The sequence below is a fragment of the Castanea sativa genome, chromosome 6, assembly GCF_040712315.1.
Source record: "Castanea sativa cultivar Marrone di Chiusa Pesio chromosome 6, ASM4071231v1".
In the NCBI taxonomy this organism is placed as follows: Eukaryota; Viridiplantae; Streptophyta; class Magnoliopsida; order Fagales; family Fagaceae; genus Castanea; species Castanea sativa.
In genome coordinates this window covers 49,669,567-49,692,951 of record NC_134018.1, presented here as the reverse complement: position 1 = coordinate 49,692,951, position 23,385 = coordinate 49,669,567, and the positions used below count along the sequence as shown (strand labels likewise).

Here is a 23,385-nt window from a genome sequence, read left to right as displayed (position 1 = left end):
ACCAAGATAATGGATAGATATATCCATCACTTCGTATTAATGGAGAGTAATATGTATCATTTGATAATATATATATATATATATATATATATATATATATATATATTTTTTTTTTTTTTTGTAGTTGCACGAGGATAGTTATGGATATTCTCAGTATGATTGCTTTTAAAGATTGTGTTAATCAAATAGGCAGTACCTAATGCTAGGACACAGTTGGGGGGAGGGGGGATTCACTAAGATTGTGTTATGGATATTCTCAGTTTGATTGCTTTTTAAGATTGTGTTAATCAAATAGATATGGATTCTCACTTCGTTATTCTCAGTTTGATTGCTTCAGAGAGAGAGAGAGAGAGAGAGAGAGCATTTTTTTTTTTTTTTTGTTGAGAAAAAGAGAGAGCATTGTTGAATGAGACATCTCACTGGAATCGAATATCTAGAACAATTTTAGGACAAGTCTACACCGCCTCCCACTAACATTTGGGAAGGGTTGACACTACAAGTCTACAACCACCAATATGTAGAGTCAAGGCCACTAAGATGCTAAGCCAGAAAAGTATTGCCATGGAAACAAGAAAAAAACATTCTCAAAATTAGCATACTAAAAAATTAAAATAGAAGATTGTGATTGAGGCAAGCTTTAACTTGGGGGCAAGTAAATCTTTAAAAAAAAAAAACCCAATTCCCTTAAAATTTTAAATAAAATTATTTTGTCCTTACCCAATATCAAAGTCTCACACATCCAAAAAAAATCCCTTAAATGGCTAAGTAGTAATAGAACTAAAGGTCAAAGTCGCCGTACATAACCAACAACAAACCTTTCCTTCCTAACTCTAAGTCCTAACTCCGTCTTTGATTGTGATGGACCCATGTGTGAGTTGGCATGCTAGTTTAAAAATGTTGTGACATTTTGTTATAGGCGTAAATGCAATTTTAGTTTTTACATTTTGCATATTTTCCATTTTAGTCCCTACATTTTCATTTCACAACTTTTAGTCCCTAAATCAATTAACGCGTTCCATTTTATCGTTACTCATTTAACTGAAATTGTTGATGTGACAAAGGAAGTACACTGTTAGTTAAATGCTAACGTGACCAATAAAATAATATTAAAAAATGCCACGTCAACATAAAATAATGATTAAAAAAGACACATAAGCATCCACGTCAACTTTTGATTTTGAAAATTAATTTATCTATTTTAACAAAATAAAAAATTAAAAAACCAAAATTAAAACCTAAAATATACATGAATTCAAAAAGAACACGAAACCAAAAATATTCAATCACATGAACACGAACCCAGAAAAAATAAATTTATCAACAAAAACATAAATTTCCCATCTCAAATTTGTAATTGGTTGCCTTATCTTGTTTCCCTAGATCTCTCCAGCTATGCTCTCGTTGGACCAATCCCGCTGGAGATCACAGACTGTAAGTTCTTAAACAGCTTGATTTTGAGTAATAAATGCCTCTCCAGTTCGATTCCAGAGCACAAACCCATAACCAAACACAAACTCAAATTTAAACATTAACACAAGATCACAAAGACAAATAATCTATGGCTGTGGACGCCGGATTCATCGAGTTTTCCCATTTTTTGAGAGGAACCCATGACTTCTATACTGAAGGGTGTGTTGTTGCCTCTCAAAACCCAGATCAACAAAAACCCAAATCTACAAGGTGAAAACCTAGATCAACAAAAATTATAACCCACAAACACAGACATGGCCACAATTATAAAGACAGAATTTTGGAACCCAAACCCAAAACTCAACCCAGTTTTTTCAACAATTACAAAGAGACAAAACTCAAAGACATTCAACAATTACACAAAGACAAAACTCAAACCCAAATTTTTCCGCCCCAAACACAAAACTCAACCCAGATTATCTTAGGCTTTCTGAGAAACCAAACACAAAACTCAAAACTCAAATCCCAAATCAATGAACAAAACCCAAGATCTGAAACCACAAATAACCATGGATTTAGAAAGAGAGAGAGCTGGGTTTTTGGCCATGGGTTTAGAGAGAGCGGGCTGAGTTTTTGGCTAGAGAGAGTTGGGTTTTTGGCCAAAATTTAGAGAGAGAGAAATCTGGGTTTTCAACCATGAATTTAGAGAATTTAGAGAGAGAGAGAGAGAGAGAGTTGGGATTTCGGCCATGGATTTAGAGAGAGAGATCTCACCTTTAGTCAGCCCCTTCAGCCAAAACCACCTTCAGTCACCTCCACCTTCACCCAAAACCCACCTTCAATCACCTGTACCTTCACCTTGAGCTTGGAGAATTTTGTAGAAAGAGATAGCTTGAGATTTTCATAGAGAGAGCTTGGAGATTTTGTTTGAGATTTTAAGATTTAATAACTTTTATTGTGTTTGGTTGCCCAGAAAGTTTAATAGAATTTGATAAATTAATATTGAAAATTTTATTATGTTTTTTTTTTTTTTTTTGTAATTTTTTAATTTTTAAAATTGATAAATTTATTTTAATATTATTTTTAATGGACACGTGGATCCTGACATGACATTTTTTAATATTATTTTATTGACCACGTCAGCATTTAATGTGTCAACAGTACACTCCGTTTGCCACATCAGCAATTTCTGTTAAATGAGTAACTGTAAACCCAAAATAGAACGCGTTAATTGATTTAGGGACTAAAAATGGTGAAATGAAAATGTAGGAACTAAAATAAAAAATATGCAAAATGTAAGGACTAAAAGTACATTTACGCCTGTGTTATATCTTTGGCGTTGCTCAAGCTAGAATCCTTTGATATTAGCAAGCCACGCAGGCTCATTCACAGCCCTATCAATTTTCTCAAGCTTTATGTGGTTTTATTTGATCCACAAAGTGCAAGATATTTTAGAGCTACTCCACCTAACAAAATTTAAGAAGTGGTGGCATTAGCATTGGACTAGCGTATGAGCTACGAGAAAGTGTTTATTTCTATAGAGCGGGCCTCTCACAAGGAGGGGTGTTAAGTTAAAAAAACACATATTTCATTATCATGTTGGAAGTATACAGAGAAAATTCATACCATACATCAAAGTACTCTCACCAAACGTTCAAATATTAACCAAGGACAACTAATGGCAAATGTAAAAATCCCTGGTCCATCACAACCAGTCCCAGGACTTTCACATGTTTAGACCCTTTATAGACTTGAAATTTACATACTATTGTAGACAGTGGCAATCAAGTCACTCAGTCCTTCCTAGCAATGTGGTCCAATGTGTGCTTGAGAATATCAAAGTGTAGACAGTGGCAATCAAGTCACTCAGTCCTTCCTAGCAAGGTGGTCCAATGTGTGCTTAAGAATATCAAAAGGTAAACAATAAGGCCCCACCTTTCATACAGCATCACATACCGGAAAACCTTCTACAATTGCTCTCTCCACGATCTCTTTCTGTCCCAGAAGAAGAAGAAGGATCATTTTCATTTCCTCTCCATGTTTTTTTTTTTTTTAAAGAATAAGAAAACAAGGGCATATAGAGCTTAAATGATGATCCACAGTTCACTTTCCAGAAGGGTTTTCTTACTTATCTATCCTTGTACTGTTGTACATTCAACAGTTGCACACATAAATACATTTTTATGGACAGTGCAAGTAATGCAGAATACACATGCTCACCTGAATTAATGCGGTAATCATCCCGGGACCATCCTGCATTTAATTCAAAATAAAACAATCATGAAAAAATCAGCATCTTATAGCACCTCAAAGCTCTGAATCTAGTTAAACTCTTAGAAATTCACACCTTGAATTGCTTCTCTTCCCATGATATCTCCTCCCGAGTTTTTGATATAATTGATTCCCAAGAACTTGGAACTAATATTGTCTCCACATGTTGCAAAAGTCTCAAGCTATCTGTAATACAACAGTACATTAATAAAATGATTTCAGCAATGGTACCAAGAACTTTCTTGCAATCTACTATTACTATTGGGTATGGCTTTTGCCACAAGATTAAATTCCAGAAGAGAAAACAGCCTTCATCACATTGTAATTGAGATGGGAAACCATAAGGTATCAAACTGGTGAAAAATGTAATTGGCAGGTTTCAAGTTTTCTGACATTATGACATAAATTAATAACTTTTTCCATGCTGAAAGCAGTAAGTGGTGGTGATCCACAAGTTAGACACAACCTATAGTATAAGAGAGTGGGTTTTCTAAGGAAACACTGTCCATGCTGATAGCAGTAATGGTGATCCAAAAAGTTAGACACAACCTAGAGTATAAGAGAGTGGGTTTTCTAAGGAAAGAGCATATATGTGTTGAGGGGGTATATGAAACTAAAGAAAAATGGAAAAGTGAATCAATAGATAAGACTCATTTCTTGAAGCCATAACATAAAAATAGTATGGTTCATATGAAAATCCTGACCGTCCATTTCAACAATGTTGCACAAACTAAACAGTAAACAGCTAAGCTGTTGAAACTGCGTGATAGTGAAAAATATCAATGCACAGACTGAATGGCATTTTTAGAAAAATGCATAGTAAAATAAGTACAGATGCATTAAAGCCCTCAACTAAAATAAATTTTCTGGTCAAAGCAAAATATAAAAATTATTACAAATAAATGTCCAAATCGTCGTTCTTGGACCATAATAATCAAGCATTTGTAATTCCTATGAGATTGAAACTTGTCCTAGCAACAAGAAGAGAACAGCTGGACATTTACAGATTCTAAAAGCAAAGAAGATATGCTCTGTGCTCACTCAACTGGCAATTGCCATCCCAGGAAAAATTAAAGGAAGTTAAAAAATTTACTTGTGATGAATGCTTCTTCCCAAGTTTCATGCTTTGACCAAGAAGGTGCAACTTCCCGAAATGAGATTCCCTTGCTCAAGCATACTCTACAGAATTGTAAAATAGCAAAATCAAAAATAACAAATTCTTTTAAATAAGCATCTTATTCCCCCCTTCTTATTGATTTAGCTACCCATTAACATTGGGTGATGCAAGATGGAAACTGAACTTGGACAAGTTGAATGCCAAGATATTGCCTAGACTTATCCAAGTGCCCAATCCTCATCCCTGAATAGCACAGATGCTCACTCAACAAGAATTTAACAATGCTACTGGGAAATTTTTTTGGATGCTTCATAGTTGTAATTCTATTAAAATAAATGCGATAGAAGACTCCACTCAAGAGACAATCTGATATTTAATTTCACTCTCAACATGATCTATGGAGATTTGAGAAAGCTTCAAAGTCTTCCCTTGCAAAAAAGATGGAAACATCGACAGTGAGCAGGTTTTTGTGGACGTAAATTTGAATGAGAGATGACCACAATTTGGGACAATGGTGCCAACTGAAATCTTCGTATGTAAGACATAAATTTACAACAAAAAGTAAGTACACTTGAACACAAGAAAAGACTTACTCAATAACTATTTGGCGAATAATTCCAGGAAGGACACCATCACCAGTAGGAGCCGTTTGTACTTCAAAAGCACATGTACCATTGCGATCATTCAAGTAGTCTCCCTTAGCTTCATCAATATCCTGTAAACACCTTCCGTAAAAAAATTATAATTATAAAACTAATACCAAATAGCAGGGAACATACAAGAATACATGCAATCTTGATATTGATAAGATTCTCAAAAGTCATGAGCTATTCTAAGAATATGAAGAGAAAGCAACAGTGACAGCTAATACCAAGCCACCTTGTCATTTAAAACTTGCTTTGATGAGTATTTTTTATCTACAAGTTCCAAGTGGGAAAAGAGAGTGTCAATGTCATGGGCATAAGCATTCTTTTTTTTTTTTTTGGTTTTCCACAGTGTTTCCTCAAAACTTTCAACCAGAGACTAATCACTACTCGCGACGGGTGGGCCCATAACGGGGTAAATCGTTGGCCTAGGGAGTTTTTTTAAAGCGCTGGTGCCTGGACTTGAACTAGGGAGCTCCTAGTTAAACCCAAGACAGCCACTTTGAGACAAAGTGCCCAACCACTTGGCCAACCCCACTGGGTTGGGCATAAGCATTCTAAAAGTATTGGAACCCATGCAAAGCTCCAAAAGACAGAGTAAAGCATAAGCACCCTCTTTTTCTTATGAATAGGACTATCGCTCAAGTGCAAAGACAATATCCTAACTTTTGTACATCAGACATTCTAAGAAACAAAGGTAATCACCTTTCAATTCCCTTAATAAAAAGATTTCCCAATATATTTCCAAAATCAATGATGGTGGTTGTACAATTCCTAGGGAAGGTGGAATAAGTTGTGAGTGGTTTTTATAACTATTCAAAAATGAATTTCGAAACAAGTCAATTAGAGAATTCAAATGATTTGCAGATTATACAATAATTTGAAAAAATGCATTCATTTTTATATATATAATAGACATAGTAGGCAATTCACACTTATTTGAAAACTAGTTGCTGTTAAAATTGTTCTATATAGTCACTACACAAACCCTGATTTTCTAGTTCTTTATTGCATGCCAATTTAACTCTGTAAAAACCAACTTCTCCAACCTGAGAACAATCTCATGATAGTATTCACATAAAGTTAAGTCCAATGACAATTAAATGGTCAAATATGAACCAAAAATAGTTCAACAGCAGGGTTTTCCAATCAATAGAAATAGGAATAAATGCTACTTGGTGAACAATCTCCCACTAAAATTAAACCAAATTTCAACCGAGTTAAGCAGTCACAATTATTGAGCATATCTTAAATTCTTAGCCACTCACCTTTCGACAAACAACGAAAAAGTTTGTCACACATCCTTCAAGTATCTGATCACCATCATTTGACAGCAATAGCTCAGTCACTGAAAAAGGCCTCAACTTTTCAAGAGGCTTCCTAAGCCTGCCGAGAAAAAAAAAAAAAAAAGTGTCTTATTTTTGCATCAACAAATGCAACATAAATTTCTCTTCTTTCCCTCAATTTTCTCACCAACCACACAAAACACACAGCACACTAACCTCACCCAATCCGAGTACTTAGCATTCGCCACGTCCCTCCCGCGACCCACCAAGGCCAAACGAGCACCATTTCCTCGAACCCCAAATGCAGGAACCACATAACTCCCAACATAAACATACACATCAAGAGCTTGACAACCTCTTTCATCATCATCATCATCATCATCATCATCATAACCCACATTCCCAATTCCACTCAATCTCTCAATATTCCCACTAACAAGCGTGGTAACCGATAATTCCTCCCCATCACTCCTCTTCTCCTTCATCGCAATTGGCAACACTTTATTCATCGAATCGTTAACAAGCGCCCGAAATGACCCCATTGTAAATTGTGGCAGTGAATGCATAACCATACTATCGTTTTGTTTGAACAAAAGCTGTGGAGTCGAATTCGATAGAATTCTTATCGACTCAGCTAGCCTTTTCACGTGCCTTTCCCAGAACAAAAGGCACGAGGCATTGTTGTGAGTTCGAGTGGTAGTGTAAGCGCCTGAAATTTATTTATTTAATTAATTTGGTAAGCAAATAGCTACTAACTAAACACAGCGTTTTGATCTGAGAAATTAAGAGGTACCTGGATGTGATTCGAGGAAGGTTGTTATGGGAGGAGCGTCGGAGGAGTGCAGTACGACGCCGTTGCTGAACAGAAACCTCGAACTAGTACTCATTTTCGCTCTGCGGTCTTGACTTGTGATCAGAGAGTCAACTGGAGTCTTTATTATAGTTTACTGTTTGCCATATTTTTCCAAATTGAAACGACGTAGTTTAGGGCTCTATATATTGGGATACAGGGAAAATGAGTATTTGCCCCAAATTTGAAAAATATGAGCAAAATGCCTGTGATTTGAAGCTATTGAGAAAAATACATTTTAAAACTTGCCCCGACGTTACAAATATTGAGTTATATTTAAAAATATATAGAAAACTTAATTTTGAGAATATTAAGTTTTACATATATACATAACATTTGATTTTGAGAATATCAAGCTTTACACAAAAATTTAATTTTGTGAATATTGAGTTTCAAAACAGGGTATTTTTGTTAAATAGTTACATAATTGGGCATTTTGCAACGTATTTTTCAAATGAGGGGTAAATAGTCAATTTCTTCCTAGGATATAAAACCAAAACCTAGAAAATGTTATGTCTTTTTAAAAATTTTATCTCTGCTCTCTCTAATCAGTCTCTCTTTCTCATTTCACGGCGATGCCCACGGCGCCGTTTGCGATCGGAAATGTCGCCGTTCTTCCTCGCACCGCCGTTAACCTTCGGCCACGTGGGGGCGTTTTCTGTCATCCACTTCGGCGTTCAACGTCTCGACCTCTTCTCTGTTCAATCACCAGTGAACTAAGGTACGCACGCACGCACTCAAGGATAACTATAACTACCTAATGCTTTTTAGCTCTTAATTCTACAAATTCCTTTGCTTTCTGATTGTTTATTTGTTTAAACAGTGAATTTGAGAGGCACTAGAAGTAAAAATTCTCTAAATCTGCCTTCTCTACGTTCTACTAATATTTACTGTATTAACTTGCTGAAAATTTTTATATTATTTTTTTAAAAATTCAAACACATGACTGTATTGACCAATGCAACACTAACAATTCCGTCTTTCCGCGAGCTAGGGATAATTAAATTCATATACTTATGTGTTCGCATTTAATTGAAAAATCTAAGATACTGCACCTAAGCAACAAGTTGCGGTTTCGAGTCTAGCAATCAGAAAGTTAGGAATATATGCTCTACTTTCTCATTGAGAAGATTAGGAAACAAATAATTATGATTCTGTAACTTTAAGTATTAGCACATCAGAAGGTTACTCGGGATGATTTGGTGGTTGCAATCAAAAAGGTTCTAAATTCTAATTCTAATGTGGGAATCATTATGCTAGAAACGTATTGCTTCGTATCATATTTTGGTGGAGAATCTGATTTGCTTCTCTTTTTCTTTTCGTTTGTGTCTGAAGCCAACGAGAAGAGGATCGTGAGGTTCCACTGCAAGGATTGTCCCCAGTGGCAGGTTTCTTTCATCCTATATTTACCATTTAATTATTATTTCTAAACAGAAAAAACCTATCTTGCTTTTGTTTTGTATGGCTTTTTAGTATTGAACCCATGATTATCATCTCTAGGAGGAATAGTGGCATTGGGAAAGTTTGAAGCCCTTCACATTGGTCATCGAGAACTTGCAATTCAAGCAGCGAAGGTTGGACCTCCGTTTCTTTTGTCGTTTGTTGGAATGGCAGAGGTGCTTGGTTGGGAACCTAGGTATGGATGTTATGTATCTTTATTGTTCATTTATTTGAATTCTTCTTTCCCAATATTTATGGAGTCGTTATCTATTGCCTTTGTTCTGTGCTTAATTGCTTATTAGGCTCTCACTGTCGAGGTACACAAAATTGGTTTTGTATCATGAGAGAAGTAAAAATGGTTGAGGGATGACTATTTGCATATTTTTTTTGCTTCTATGGTTAATATACAAAGCAAGGAGAGAGAGAGAGAGAGAGACTATGCAAAATCACTAGTATATTCTGTGGTTTTGTGCACTTGTTGGTAATTTTTGACTATTATGGACTGATCAGTTGAGTTGAAACCACCTACTTGCGTCCAGAAAAGGGTTAAGAAGTTATCTTACTTTAAGCTTGACGGGGTGGTGGCTACAACTTTACAAACTTTGGATTCAACACCAGATTATTTAAGAGATTAGTACCAAAGTTAAGATAACAAATTTATTACCAATTCCATTTCAGGGGTTTTCAAGGTCTATGGCATTGGTAACAGACCGATTAATTTTGTTTTTGCTTTGTAGAGGAAGACCAAAAATAACAATAATTGAAGTAGTAAAAAAGGACTTGGCAATTGAAGGTGTGCTGTTTAGTTTTCTTATCATGATCCTGTTCATAGTAGATGTTAGGTTACTAAATTTTGGTGAGAGTGGATCTGAAGATATCTTACAATCATGTGGACAAAAAATATTATATAATTTTCTTGAAAGCTATGCTTGGGAATAAGTAGAAATATAGAGGCTACGTCTTTCCTCAGCTGCTCAACATTTTAATAAATAGTTCTGCTAGAGCCTTTTATAAGCACTTAAAGGGGATCTATGAAGAGATCATGTATCCATTATTTTTTAATGTTGTTTGCTTGTAACTTGTAGGTTGATTCTTATGCCAAACATGGCATTGTTTTCTTTCTGAAGCATACAGATTATCACTATTAAATCTTAGTGATGTAGGGACAGCCCATAGGTTTGGACTGTTTACAGTTGATAATGCTAGTTTATCAATAATGGATGGGAAAATTTTAAAGCTGGTTATGTTTTAAAGGGTTCCTTGGGTTAATATAATCATTTTTACCTCAATATTTACTATTTTTTTTTTCTTCATGTAAGTAGGTCAAAATTTGCAAAATGGAGTCAATTTCAGTTAAAAGTTTCTATAACTTTATGCTAATAATTTCTGGAAATTTCCACTTTTCTTAATTATTATAAAACTGTATATATAATATGGGAAATAAATGTGAGTCATCCTTATGGTTTTGCAAAAATTATGCCTTGCATTTGCAGTGCCCCTTGCTCCTATACATTCTTCCTGATATTCAAGTTCTGAACAATTTCATTGATTAAATTAAAAATTTTAAATTACTTTAGGGCTCCCATAGTTGCCAAATGTGATCGGAGGCGAGTTCTTTCCTCTTGGGCCCCATACTGTAATAACATGATTCCAGCAGAGTTTCAAGTTGAATTTTCAAGTGTTCGACATCTCACTCCTCGACAATTTGTTGAGAAGTTGGCAAAAGAGCTTGGAGTACGTGGAGTTGTTGCAGGTAAATATGATTAAGGATCCAATTGCTATCATTGTGCACCTTTTATGAGTCAAAAGTGCTCTTCATATACGCTGAATTAGATGCCGTGATGGGAAATTTTGACAGGTGAAAATTACCGATTTGGATATAGAGCTGCTGGCGATGCATTAGAGCTGGTGAGGCTGTGTGAAGAGTATGGTTTGGGGGCTTACATTATTGGTTCTGTTATGGACAAGAAACAATATGCCAGAAATATGAACTCCAGTAATTCAAAAGAGAGAGGACAAGTCTCATCAACTCGTGTTCGTCGTGCCCTTGCTGTTGGGGATATGAGATATGTTTCAGAGCTTTTGGGTCGTAAACATCGGCTTATATTGATGGCAAAGGACCAGGATGGATTTACCAGCAACAAAAGTAGGGTGTCAGCTCCGAAGTCTTGTTTGTTAAATTTAGCACCAAAGGAGGGTCTATATGAGAAGTGCTCTCTTTATATTGGTGAGGACAACCTAGTACCATGTAAAGTAGTTATTGACACAAAGCATGTTCATATTGAAATGGATGAGGTAAGTACATGTAATATTGTCGGTAATCAAGACTTGCGGCTCTTATGTATTGAATTTGGTGATTCAGGAACTTGATTCAATTAATACTTTTTTTCTGTATTCGATTTTCTTTCTGTAAAATATGCAGATGAGAAGTTTTATCCACATTCTAAAATGAATTGGTACTTCTGTTGCTGCATGCATGATGGGCAATATGCAATTATTTAGCACCGTATGCAGAATATATACATAGCTAGTTCATCAATTCAGAATTAATTGACTTGTTTCTCAGGTGAAACTAAGATGTTATACATTAATGTAAGGAATTCCTTTTCTAAGTACAGATTAAAGAGAAGTCAAATTATTGTCGGTTTTTGCTGGCTTGGTTAGCTGGAAGTCTTTTTTTTTTGTTTTTTGGCAACAGACCTTGTGTGTACGGGTCCCCTCAGTTGTATCACTGCATCCTAATGCTTCAATACAGTTCTTTGTATTTGCCTCTGCGGGGATGAGGACAAGAGATTCTCACCCTACTCACATTTTTACATTTTAAACAATATTACACATATTTTCGCACATTTTTTCACCTATACGTATTTCAAAAAACTACAAAAATCTCATCTTAAACTACTCTACCAAACACCCCTTAATGTTTAATATGTTATATAAACTTAGAAATGCTTCTTTGATAATCCAGGGTGAGTAAAATGTTTTCTTTTTCAGTGTGTTGTTGCACTTCTGAAAATGTTTGCAGCTAAAAAAATTTTCATCTTAAAACCCATAAGATCCACTGGCAAAAACCCAAAACCCAGCAGATCCACCGCCAAAAAAAACCCATCAGACAGTAGTGGAGTTATGATTTTAGTTCAAAATAATTTTCTCTTGCGAAGAAATATTTTTTTTATTTGGGACTAATCTGTTTGTTTCGACACTAACATTTTATGGAAAGTAGATTATTTTTCAAAAAATATTGTTTAAAAAAGTATCTTATTTTCCTATGTTTGGTGTGTTTGGTATTGAACTTAAAATGAGTTGGAAAACTATTTTTTAACTTTCTTTATTTAGCTTTGTGTGAAATATAGTTGTTTTTCTTATTTAGCTTTATGTGAGATAGGATTGTTTTTCAGAAAATTTTAATGAAAAAAAAAAATCTATCTCATACCAACGTAAATAAGGGAAATTAAGAAAGCGTGTTCATTTGATTTTTTTTTTCCTAGTACTACCAAATACAAGAAAATGCAAAAACATATCTTTAAATAAGAGCTTTCACTGAAACACATAAAGTGTTAGTCTTTTGTTGTTGTTGTTAAATTTCCAATTATTTGTCAATGCTTGATTAAATTTAAAATTTATAATGAAAATTATGGAGTGATTTAATATTTGGACTTAGGAGTGATAGTAGTGGAAAGAAAAAGAGAGATTTTAAACATATATTTTTTTTTAAAAATGATGGTGAATTTTTTTGGTAAATGTTTATAGCAAGCTAAGGAATTTTTTGAATACTCAAAAACTTTATAGAGATAACAAGTTCTCTAAAAAAAAAAGTGTTTTGAATTTCTTTTTAATGATATATCAATATTATATTTGGCCCCTCAAACCAAAATTCATGGTTCCACCCATGCTCGCAATCACGGACTTAAAGTTTTAAAAACATAGGGGGTGTTTGGTACTACAACTTAAATAACAGTTTTCAGTTTTTAAACAATATTACACGTATTTTACACACTTTTTTGCCCACATGTATTTCCAAAACATACAAACAACGTTACTAGAACAACATTACCAAACGGACCATAATGGCAACCACCGGGCGTGAATTAAGCCAAATAGTACCTCTACATGCTCTAAGTGCATAGAGTAGGAGAGAGGTAAGGTATTTACATAGTAATATTTCAAAAAAGTTCAATAAATAAATAAAAATAAATAATGCCATATTAATTGATAAAAAATGTAGATTGTCAAAGACTCCAAGAAGAATGTTAGAATCAAAACATAATTCATAAATTTTGGCACAACTCACCACATATAACAAGGTGAGCATTGTGGTAAAAGTTTATATATTTTTATTTTTTTATAAAAAGTAATGGTCAAGTATTTTGAATTTTTTTTTTAATGATATATCAATAATATTTGGTCCCTCGAACCAAAATTTCTAGTTACACCCATGCCCACAATCATGGCTTCTATTTTGTCAAATATCATTAAGGTTTTAAAAACATAATGCCAACCACCAGGCGTGAGTTAAGCCAGATATTACATCTACATGCTTTAAGTGCATGGGGCAGGAGAGAGGTAAGGTATTTATATAGTAACAGTTCAAAAAAGTTCAATTAAAAAAACAAATAATACCATATAGATTGATAAAAGATGTAAATTGTCAAAGATTTCAAGAAAAATATTAAAATTATAACTAAATTCATAATTTTTGTAACAACTCACCACATATAACGAGTTGAGTGTTATGGTAAAAGTTTATATTTTCATTTTTGGGTAAACTACGTATTTGGTCCTTATCCTATACATTATATTTCAATTTGATCCCTAACATTTTAATTGTGTCAATTTGGTCCCTAACATTTCTTTATCGTGTCAATTTAATCCTTAAGTTATCTTTTGGATGAAAATTAATGGCATGTCTAATGACCAAAATAAAAAATTAACTTCTGTTGATGTGATAGTAAACTAAAATTTTATTTTGGCTATTTGCTATGTAAACAATTTTCATCTAATATATAATGACAATGACTAAATTGACATGACATTAAAAGGTTAATGACCAAATTGACACAATTGAAAAGTTAAGGACCAAATTAAAATATGGTGTAAAGGCTAGGAACTAAATATATAGTTTACCCTTCATTTTTTTTATAAAAAGTAATGGTAAAAGTTGTGTAAATAATTGGTCTTGATTTAACCGATCGTGTCATATGTCCGTAGCACATTTGACAAACCGTATAAAAACCGAACAGCACCTATAGTGTTCTCGACCGTTGTCTTTGAAAATTGAAACTTCCACATATAGAAACTCCAACAAAGCCTTCCATTTATGAAACAATGGCACCATTTCGAAGTGGCGCTTCGTCCCCAACAATCATCTCGCATCCCAAAGTTCACCAATGGCACCTATTCATCCATATAAAACCCAACTCTCAAACCCCAAGAATTCACACCAACGAAACGAGACTCTTCAGTTTCCAAACCACCAAAAATGGCTGATCCTTCTTCTCCTCCCATTAGGGATTCAATCTCACAAGAGGAATTCAACATGTTCCACACCATAGACCGTACCCTCTTCACTCGCTTGGTTTTCAACCTTGGCCGTGACCCTGCTGAGGCCACCCAAGTCATGGCACTTTGGCTTTGGCTCGAGAAAGTTGGTGAGGAAATAGACATGGTGTACTCCAAAATATTGTCCTTGCCAGACACTATACTCAACGCACTAGTCGATGAGTCTGTCATGGCCTTGACTTGCATTGAGAGTGACCAGTTTCGTTTCTCTTCTGATAGCACCTCTGACATGATCCCTTTGATTCAAAGCCTAACAAAAACTGGGGTCTCACTCCGTTTCTTCCATGACAATCGTATTGGCATTATTCGCGGTGTCACTAAGATTATCAATGAGGTTTGCGTGAGAGCCTTCGAGGACATAGTGAAACTTGCACAAGCAAACAAGAGTGCCCAAGAAAGCACTGGCATTGGGTTTGAGTTTGACAAGCCGGTGAACTTTCATAGTGCAATTCTGAACCCCTTGTCTTCTGCTTTGTATTACAACTCTTCTGGGGTTGTTGGGGTTCAATCTCCTAACGTTGGGGTTTCACAGTTTTTGGCTCCTCATGTGCCTGTGAGTGGAGGAGGGCTGCCTTTGGAGGTTTCTCGGGGTTTTGATCCTTATGATCTTTCGTTTCAGAGACAGATTTTGAACAATGAAATTGGTGAGGTTTTGAGTCGCATAAAGTCAAGTACCCCTAGAGATGAGGAAGCGAAAGAAGTCCCTCCAGATGAGAGAACTATTTTCTTGACATTCTCTAAAGGGTACCCCATTACAGAGAATGAAGTTCGAGAGTTCTTCACTAGGTATTCTCTCTCTAAACAAAATTGTTCTTTTAACTTTATTTTCCATTAAAAATGTGTATATATTAGATTCAATTCCCAGGACACCTTAATGATAATTGAATTCAAACCCATTTATTTAAAAAGATAACATTATTTGTGTTACATTGATAAATGTAGTCATTTATTTGAATTCAATTGAAAAACATGTGTTATATTGATAAATAATATGTGTTTGAATTAAAGAATTAAGTGGGGGTTTATTGTATTTATAAACTATTTGACTTATTATTCTTATTTTTTGTTATTTTGAAGGAAATTTGGAGATTTCATTGAAGATATTTTCATGCAAGAGGTTCTACCAGAGGAGCAACCACTTTATGCACGCCTTGTTGTTCGTGTAGCTTCCTTCATTGAAGTGGTCCTTGACCATAAGAACAAAGCGAAATTCTCCATCAATGGGAAACATGTTTGGGCTCGAAAATATGTGCGTAAGAACAAGTCGCCAGCAAAGTCATCTCCATCAGCGTCCCAACCTACTTCACCAGCGGCAGCAGAACAATATTAACTTTGGTTTTTTAAGATATTGTCAATATTTTATAGAGTGGATATATCTGGTTTTGTATTTTATTCTTATTACTTATACTTCGGGTTTTGATTGGTTTGAGTATTTCTATGTAATAGTCATGTACCGGGATATATTATATGTAAGAGATTTTGTAATATTATCTAATGATATATTTTAATATGAAAATGTGTGTGAGAGATTTTGCTTCGATGATTGTATGCTTAAAAAGGTTACTGAAATTCTTTACGATGAGTCATACTTAATTTAAAGTTGAAAACCATAGAAATAGAATAGTCAATATCTAAACAACACTACATGTTTCATAGAAAATTCACGTGTAAAACTAGGTTGCACCGACACCCATTTTTGGCAAAGTACCGGTATCCAACACGTGTTGGACATTGATACCGGTAAGACTCGTCGGACTTTGTTGCGGTGTCTTCTTCTTCTTCTTTTTTTCTTTTTTTCTTTTCCTGCTTCTCTGACACGGCTTTGACACGATAGACACGCCAGCAGTGGAAAAAAAAATCACATATTTTGATAGATGACACAGTGTAGTCAAAGGCGTTTCAGGTGAGCGCCTAGGCGAGGCGAGGCAGCATAAAAGCGCCTCAAGGTCACTGAGGCGAGGCGCCTTTAGTTAGGTGAGCGCCTTTATTGACTAGTCACTCGCTTTGAACAGTTTTTCCAAGCGTTAGGCGAGAGCCTCCGTCGCCTTTGTTTTCTTTCCGTCGCTTTTGTTTTCTTTCTGGTGCAGAGGACTTGGTTTCATTAAAAACAAGATGACTGACTTTTTTTAATATTTTTTTTTATAACTCAATGTTGTCTTTTAGTAACATTAGTGGGGTTTGAGTTGGCAACCACTAATGTTTAATAAAAAGAACATTTTTTAGAATCACAAATAAATAATAAAATATAATATAAGTACATGGGTCTTCCAGTCGCTACAACAGTTGCCTAACAGTACCCTACCTCACCAGGTTTTATTTCTACTTTTAAATTTTATAACATTATTTATTCCTATTTCCTACATGTAATTTTAATATAAAAAGCTCTATTTTTAACTTTTACTTCTCATTCTCCGGACCTCTTTTCTCTCTTATAATTTAAATTCTAGACATAAATGTATTTTATGTCTAAAAATATTAAAAAATATGCTTAAATATAAAATTTAATTAGTTATTTAATTGTCGTACTCACGCCGTGTCGTACTTTTATTTTTAAAAAATTGCCGCACCCCTTATATCCGTACCCATACCCGTGTCGGTGTCGTTGCAATTTAGGTGTAAAAGAAGTTGAGAAGCAATTTTGTAGTGATGATTGACAGCATAAATATAATGCGACAGTATAAATATAATGCTTACTGTTATTATTATTCTTGTTGTTGTTGTTGTTGTTGTTGTTATTTATTTATTTATTTATTTAAAATTGCTTACTGTTAAAAGCGAATATCGACTTTCGCAGTGGCCAATTCATGACTTAAATCTGGCTTTCCCAATTGTGATGGTGTATAATACTAAAGATAATGACATGTGAGACGAATGTTATTATAATCATGTTATGTTAAAAGTATGTCAGGGAAATAAAAAGTGCCCAAAAAAAAAAAAAAAAAAAAAGTAACAAAAGATAGAAACTTGTTAATATTAGTCTCTGCAACTTACACACCTTGTTTTTGGGCATGGCTTTCATCTAGTGACTTATATAAAGCTCAATCAGGTGCTTCGAATCTTCGACTGTCAAATTCAAACTTTAATTTACCCATTTCCCTTTTCATTTCACCTACCCCTTTTCATTGTCATCGTAGAATTCGGCACTTCTACTATTGAATTTGCACTTATTCCATATTCCACTAATATTTTGTTGGTGAACCCATGTTATTATTGGTCAAATTGGATGTTTGAACTTTTTAGAGCTAAAAAGAAGAGAGAGAAAAAAAAAAAAAATCACAAAGGTCTTTAGGGAGGTTGCTTGAAAACCCCAAAATTAACTTCAAGGAGGTCGCTTAGGAAAATCCTTCAATCTGTAAAACACCTACATTATCGAAACTCATAAAGACAAACGATTTATTAAACTCATTATTTATAAAAACAATTACAATCTTCATAATTTTAGGGAGCTTGCCCTGAAGGCCCATTATGGTCCTCAACATTTTGATACTTAAACATCTTGGCACAAATTAGAAAGTAGCCAAAATTCACCACTGCCATTACTACCAACATCCAATACACATTATCAAGTCTTCCATCATTAATATTGTTTGGTAACCATCCCGTGATTCGGTCTACCAAACTTGTAATTGCCGGACTTAGATACAACCCAATTGCGAGTAATAGCGAGACCATAGCAGTGGATGTACTTTTTAGTGACTTTGGAAATTCTTGATAATACAATCCAACTGAACCTGGGAAATGAAATCCCTCACCAATGCCCAAAATGCCTAGTGGTACCACAAGCCATAGCGCTGACATGGACACAACCAAGCCAGGCTGACCCATGAGGTGATGGGTTCGGGCCACATGGAGTCGTTTAGATTCAATTAAGGCAGCCCCCACCAAACCAAACATATTGATGATGTGGCCAATTCCAATACGTTGGAGAGGTGTCAATGTTTGACGAGCTAGATTTCGCCACGTGGGGAGGAGGAAACGATCAATAATAAGGATTGAGATGGCTGTAGCTAAGATGTTGAAGATTAGAAATGATCCAGCTGGGATTTTGAACTGGGGCCCAAGGTGTCGGTCCATAGTTAGTGCTTGGAGGGTTACGAGGCTAGAAAAAATTCCTACTGAAACACCTAAGAAAATTCCAGTAGACCATAATGGGATAATTCGGATTAGGGTTTTGAGATCTTCCACTTCTTCCACGGTACAAAGCTTCCATGATCTTGCATACAAGCCATTTAATTGTCTGTCACCTTCGGTTTTAAGTGCTGCAACATTTAAGAATCTGCAAAAATAAGAATGAAGAACCTTAACCACTTAAAGTGACTATCCCAATTGTCAAGCTTAAATAATTATGATGTTGATGGGAATATCCAGGATATATAATATATTCCTAGTTAATATTGTCATTTACCTGCTACCGCTCATTCTTTTTCCATTTGATTAGCTTATTTGTACTTTTTTTTTTTTTAATTTTTATTTTATTTTAAGAAACAAACACACGGAGATAGGGAAATAAGTTCTTACACAAAGATACACTACAACTCCACTCAAAAGCCATAGTAATTTTTAAGGGAAGTTGGGATAAGTTATATTACACACAACAGACTCTCTTAAGTAACGTGAGACAATTACCCATTTTTATTTATTTATTTTTATTTCAAGTAATTTAGTTAACTTTAAATAAATATTCCAGATTTTAAGTTTTAAATTAAAGAATACTTAGGAAAGAGTTTAATGGTGAAACATGCAGTAAGAAACACCCATACAATACTGATACAACTGTGTGCAAGTATTATTATTATTATTATTATTATTAAATTGACAAGTTTCACATGCAACCAATAAATTCTGAGTCCGCTTTCACATACGATTGTGATTGAAAAAAATGTTCTTAATTTGAATATAACATATAACTAGAGACCTATATTGCATTTATTCATAAATTAAGCAGTTATTCAACAAGAATCTCTATTATATTCTGTTTAATTTATAATATTTATTAAAATTTTTAAATTGACATACCATATTTACCCAAAAAAAATATAGACTTGTATACAGTTAAAATATAATTACAGAAAATAGTTATAGTGATTCATACCTGAAGCTTTTAGTTGGTAAATTGTCTTCCATATTTGACGCCCCAGTGAATTCAAAATAATAATCCTGCCTTCTAAAAGTTTCCAACATTTTCCTTTTTCGAATTGCTGCAACCATGACACGAGCTATGCTCGTGAAAGGGCTTCCATTTGGCTTGACTTGGCGATAAAATCGCTTTCCCAATACAAATAGGACAAAGCTAATAGCATTTGCAATGACACATATTCCAAACCCTAATCCCCAACTCACATTGTCCTGGGTATAGACAATAGCAGTGAAGCCGATTGCGTTAGCAAAATACAAGGCGAAAAAATACCAATTAAAGAAAGTTGCTTGATCATTGGGCTCGTCAAATTGTCCAGCTCCCATAGTTGCAATTGTGAAGCGTGTGCCTCCAAATCCTAGTGAATTAAGCAGCAAGGTCACGTAGAGGACTCCGTATTGAAGATTTGATGGGGTTTCACATGTGTGTGAGCCAACTGCACATCCCGGTGGCCTCAAGGAATGTATTGTAGCCGTTATGGTGAACATGATCATACCCTAAAAAAAAAAATTTAATGAAAAAAAAAAATCGAGTTTAAATTTAATCTATGATAGTCTTTCAATGACCTTTTTTTCCTCGAAAAAGAGATTACACGAAAATGAATTCTTTCTATGTAATTGTGGCCAATAGGCTGTACTAGTCCAAAAATAGGTAAACATGTATACGCACTTATGACAAGTTTAGTTTATGATAGGCGTTCGAATTAGTTTTTGTTGAAACTTCAAAATTAACAAAAATACTAATTTATCTAGAAAAGGCAAAGCTTTATAAAGTTTTACTCAAGCAATTAAGTTAATGAAAAAAGATAATCCAAATACACTTTGTAAAGCTTATTTTTGGAGGTTTATTTTGCCTAAAAAATGAGTTAGACAAAAATATAGTTATATGTAAAAAAATATGAAGTTTAAAATTATACATAAACAAGTTAAAAAAACATATTGATCCCAAATAGCAAAGTACATGCCAAGATTATTTGGTTACAGTAGAGTTACAAATATAGATTTAAAATTGTAGATATGTGTGAGAAATATTCACAAGTGTGAAAATAGTGAAGCCAAAGAATCAAATTAGCATAAATTATGAATACTTAGACTTATTTTTTAACAATTTATGTCCAAAATAAACTGTTTTTCAAAATAAATTATGATATTTCCTAGAGTATGTGTTACTTAACAATGATATGATATTCATAAAAGAGACTATGTATAAATAAGTAAGCAATCAAACTTTATCAAATTAAAATAGAGTGCCAACCACAATTGATAATAGATTATAAAATTAATTTTCAAGATTGTAAATTTTTTATATGTTTTTATTCTTTATCAAATGAGTTATCCAATAAGTCATTTTTAATTTTGTTTTATATTTTGGAATGTTGATATTGTGTAGAAATAAAACTTGTGTATTTATTTTACTTATCTTTGTGTTATTTTGTTTTAGATAGCAATGTTAGGATTTGTTTAATTTTAAAATTATTAAATAAGTATTAATAAATTTAACTGAATTCATTCTTGATATAAGTAGTGAATTCAAAATAATGCATTTTACATCAAGTAATTTGTTGCATAACTTTCCAATTGGCAAATACATGTTGTTTTCTTTACAAAAAAAATAAAAATAAATAAAATACATGTGAAAAATACGGGTCAACTCGACCCGACCCGCAACCTGATTGACATAAACCTGATTTTAACCCGCTTAAAATGACTCATTCTTGACCCGTGACTTGCAACCCGATTGACCCGATCCAAACCCAACCTGACCCGCCCGTTTTGCCATGTCTACCTGTAGGAAACACTATCTATCATATTGTTTGATTCTATTTATTTATTAAATTTTTTTATATAGACTAGCTCTCTCTTTTTGGACTATCCCTCACCTTTGTTGGAGACAACAAAATATCTCTAACTTGTCTTGTCCAAGTCTAGCATCAATCTTATCTCATGTGAGTTTTTTCCCACCCTGAAAAGGGACCAAACAGCCCTAATCCTACCATGCCCCGTTCCATTGCTATCCCTTGTAAAAGTATAATTGTATTATATAAAATATGATAATTTAAAATTAATATACATTCTTTTTTTGGGGTTAAAATAGACTAGTTAGAAAGAGGATAAATCACATATTTTTAAAAGTGCTCATTTAGACTTCTATCAATTTTACTTTTCTTTAAATTAGATATATAAAGAGAAAAGTTAACAGATGTGCTAAAGGTATTAATTTAAGAAGTATTTTTAGAAACTTATTATAGGAAAATAAAAAAGTAATTGATTTTTATCAATTTCTTTTTTATATTTTTCATAAAAATGATATTAAAATTTTCTTATAATAGTATATTAAGAATTACTCTAAGAACACCAATTAACCGAACCCTTAAATGAAATTAGTTGTGAAGTTGCAGCATAAGATTATATCTGCAATTCGCATTCAAAAAGTTATGAGGCGAAAGTAATGTGTTTTTCACCACCATGATATTCTTTTTTGCTTTATAATAAGTTCCATAACTATGATTCTTGAATATTGAAAAAAGAAAAAAAAAAAAAAAAGGGTTCCATGACTAAAGTGCATGAACAAAAAGTTTCGACTGATTATTAGATTAAAAGTTGAAAATATTCTAATAATATAACTCATTAAACACTCCCAAAAAAAATAAAAATCAACATTAATTTATATACCAGTAAGGAAACAAAGGCGAAGAAGGCAACGACAGGGAAAGAGCCCAAGAAAGAGTCAGCAATGATGGCACCGGCAACTGGAAAGAGACAATTGCTACCCTGTACAACATTGGATATTTTTGTAGCGGTTATGCTTTTCACGTTATACTCTGTTATTAGATATACTATCAAATTCGATGCCCATCCACCAGCTGCTAGGGAAAGCCCAAATAGAGTTCCTGCTTAAAACAGTGTACAATGATATATTTAGATCTATTTAGGTAGTTTTATTTACAAAACACAGAGAGATGGAGATAGACCTGTAATGAATGGGAAGGTAATCCAGCCTCCTTGTTTGGACTCATTAGATGCTTGTTCAGCTTCTTTATTGGGTGTAGTCAAGGCATAAAGCTCCCTCTCAGATTGTTGTGATGATTCCATGCCTTCCATTCTTTCTCTGAACTAAATTTAAGCTAAGATGCTATGTAGGAAAGTTTACTTACTCGGTGTCCAATTATTATATAGGAAGGAAGGTCCTCTCTCGCATGCTTTAGGCAATGACTTCATTACCCTTCCCAACCACCCCCAAAAAAGGGACATATTTACCATGGTAACCAAAAAACAAAAAAAAAAACAAAAAATCGAAAAGGGAAATTGAGATGTAAATTTTTTAAATTGAAAATGTGGGGGATAAATGACTCAGATAAGGATATTGGGCCGTGGGCCGCGTCTGAGGACGCCAAAGAGCCCAAGGACAAACAAGTATTGGTAAAGGCAAGTATGTTATCGGGTCGAGAATAAGAGCTGATCACGACAAGTAGGTAATGTTGTCTGAGGAGCCAAATTCCCTCGGGAAACAGAGTGGAAGCCAAAAGTCCGACCACCCAACAAGTACTACGAAGTGGACAACCATACTTGGAAGGAGCACTTTATTCGCCAGGGTCCGGGCCCTGCTGAGGTGCAGGGAGACCGGTGAGCCATTGCTTTCCCAACCCCACGAGGGGCACCAGCGATTCTAGGCTG

At 34.2% G+C, this 23,385-nt stretch overlaps 4 protein-coding genes across 4 annotated transcripts; 2 read left to right on the top strand and 2 right to left on the bottom strand.

The window, feature by feature from the left end:
* Positions 1 to 2,976: 2,976 nt before the first annotated feature.
* LOC142640837 (uncharacterized) lies at positions 2,977 to 7,692 on the bottom strand. Its single transcript, XM_075815129.1, has 8 exons — positions 7,522 to 7,692; positions 6,945 to 7,437; positions 6,711 to 6,828; positions 5,392 to 5,513; positions 4,775 to 4,860; positions 3,758 to 3,867; positions 3,631 to 3,663; positions 2,977 to 3,405 (listed from the first exon to the last, which is right to left on the bottom strand). The coding sequence occupies exons 1-8, from the start codon at positions 7,613 to 7,615 to the stop codon at positions 3,349 to 3,351; spliced, it is 1,113 nt and encodes a 370-aa protein (XP_075671244.1). The 5' UTR covers positions 7,616 to 7,692; the 3' UTR covers positions 2,977 to 3,348.
* Positions 7,693 to 8,097: 405 nt separating this feature from the next.
* On the top strand, positions 8,098 to 11,412 carry LOC142640838 (FAD synthetase 2, chloroplastic-like). Its single transcript, XM_075815131.1, has 5 exons — positions 8,098 to 8,299; positions 8,914 to 8,966; positions 9,079 to 9,214; positions 10,596 to 10,771; positions 10,877 to 11,412. Exons 1-5 carry the CDS (start codon positions 8,154 to 8,156, stop codon positions 11,386 to 11,388), a joined length of 1,023 nt encoding a protein of 340 aa, XP_075671246.1. The 5' UTR covers positions 8,098 to 8,153; the 3' UTR covers positions 11,389 to 11,412.
* Positions 11,413 to 14,497: 3,085 nt separating this feature from the next.
* Positions 14,498 to 15,907, top strand: LOC142640123 (uncharacterized). Its single transcript, XM_075814218.1, has 2 exons — positions 14,498 to 15,363; positions 15,655 to 15,907. Exons 1-2 carry the CDS (start codon positions 14,498 to 14,500, stop codon positions 15,905 to 15,907), a joined length of 1,119 nt encoding a protein of 372 aa, XP_075670333.1.
* A 2,036-nt stretch (positions 15,908 to 17,943) lies between these two features.
* On the bottom strand, positions 17,944 to 22,849 carry LOC142638791 (protein NRT1/ PTR FAMILY 2.7-like). Its single transcript, XM_075812857.1, has 4 exons — positions 22,683 to 22,849; positions 22,384 to 22,601; positions 19,670 to 20,208; positions 17,944 to 18,853 (listed from the first exon to the last, which is right to left on the bottom strand). Exons 1-4 carry the CDS (start codon positions 22,810 to 22,812, stop codon positions 18,016 to 18,018), a joined length of 1,725 nt encoding a protein of 574 aa, XP_075668972.1. The 5' UTR covers positions 22,813 to 22,849; the 3' UTR covers positions 17,944 to 18,015.
* Between the last annotated feature and the right edge of the window lie 536 nt (positions 22,850 to 23,385).

Bases quoted from the DNA above. Each gene is read 5' to 3' on its own strand.
- LOC142640837 (XM_075815129.1), bottom strand. From the start codon at position 7,615: ATGAGTACTAGTTCGAGGTTTCTGTTCAGCAACGGCGTCGTACTGCAC. The intron at 5,514-6,710 runs GTGAGTGGCTAA...AGGTGTTTACAG, and splicing joins TTTTCGTTGTTTGTCGAAAG to GATATTGATGAAGCTAAGGG. The intron at 4,861-5,391 runs GTAAGTCTTTTC...ACAATTCTGTAG, and splicing joins ATTCGCCAAATAGTTATTGA to AGTATGCTTGAGCAAGGGAA.
- LOC142640838 (XM_075815131.1), top strand. From the start codon at position 8,154: ATGCCCACGGCGCCGTTTGCGATCGGAAATGTCGCCGTTCTTCCTCGC. The intron at 8,300-8,913 runs GTACGCACGCAC...TTGTGTCTGAAG, and splicing joins TCAATCACCAGTGAACTAAG to CCAACGAGAAGAGGATCGTG. The intron at 9,215-10,595 runs GTATGGATGTTA...AAATTACTTTAG, and splicing joins GTGCTTGGTTGGGAACCTAG to GGCTCCCATAGTTGCCAAAT.
- LOC142640123 (XM_075814218.1), top strand. From the start codon at position 14,498: ATGGCTGATCCTTCTTCTCCTCCCATTAGGGATTCAATCTCACAAGAG. The intron at 15,364-15,654 runs GTATTCTCTCTC...GTTATTTTGAAG, and splicing joins GTTCGAGAGTTCTTCACTAG to GAAATTTGGAGATTTCATTG.
- LOC142638791 (XM_075812857.1), bottom strand. From the start codon at position 22,812: ATGGAAGGCATGGAATCATCACAACAATCTGAGAGGGAGCTTTATGCC. The intron at 20,209-22,383 runs GTATATAAATTA...TTTTTTTTTTAG, and splicing joins TCGCCTTTGTTTCCTTACTG to GGTATGATCATGTTCACCAT. The intron at 18,854-19,669 runs GTATGAATCACT...TTATTTTTGCAG, and splicing joins TTACCAACTAAAAGCTTCAG to ATTCTTAAATGTTGCAGCAC.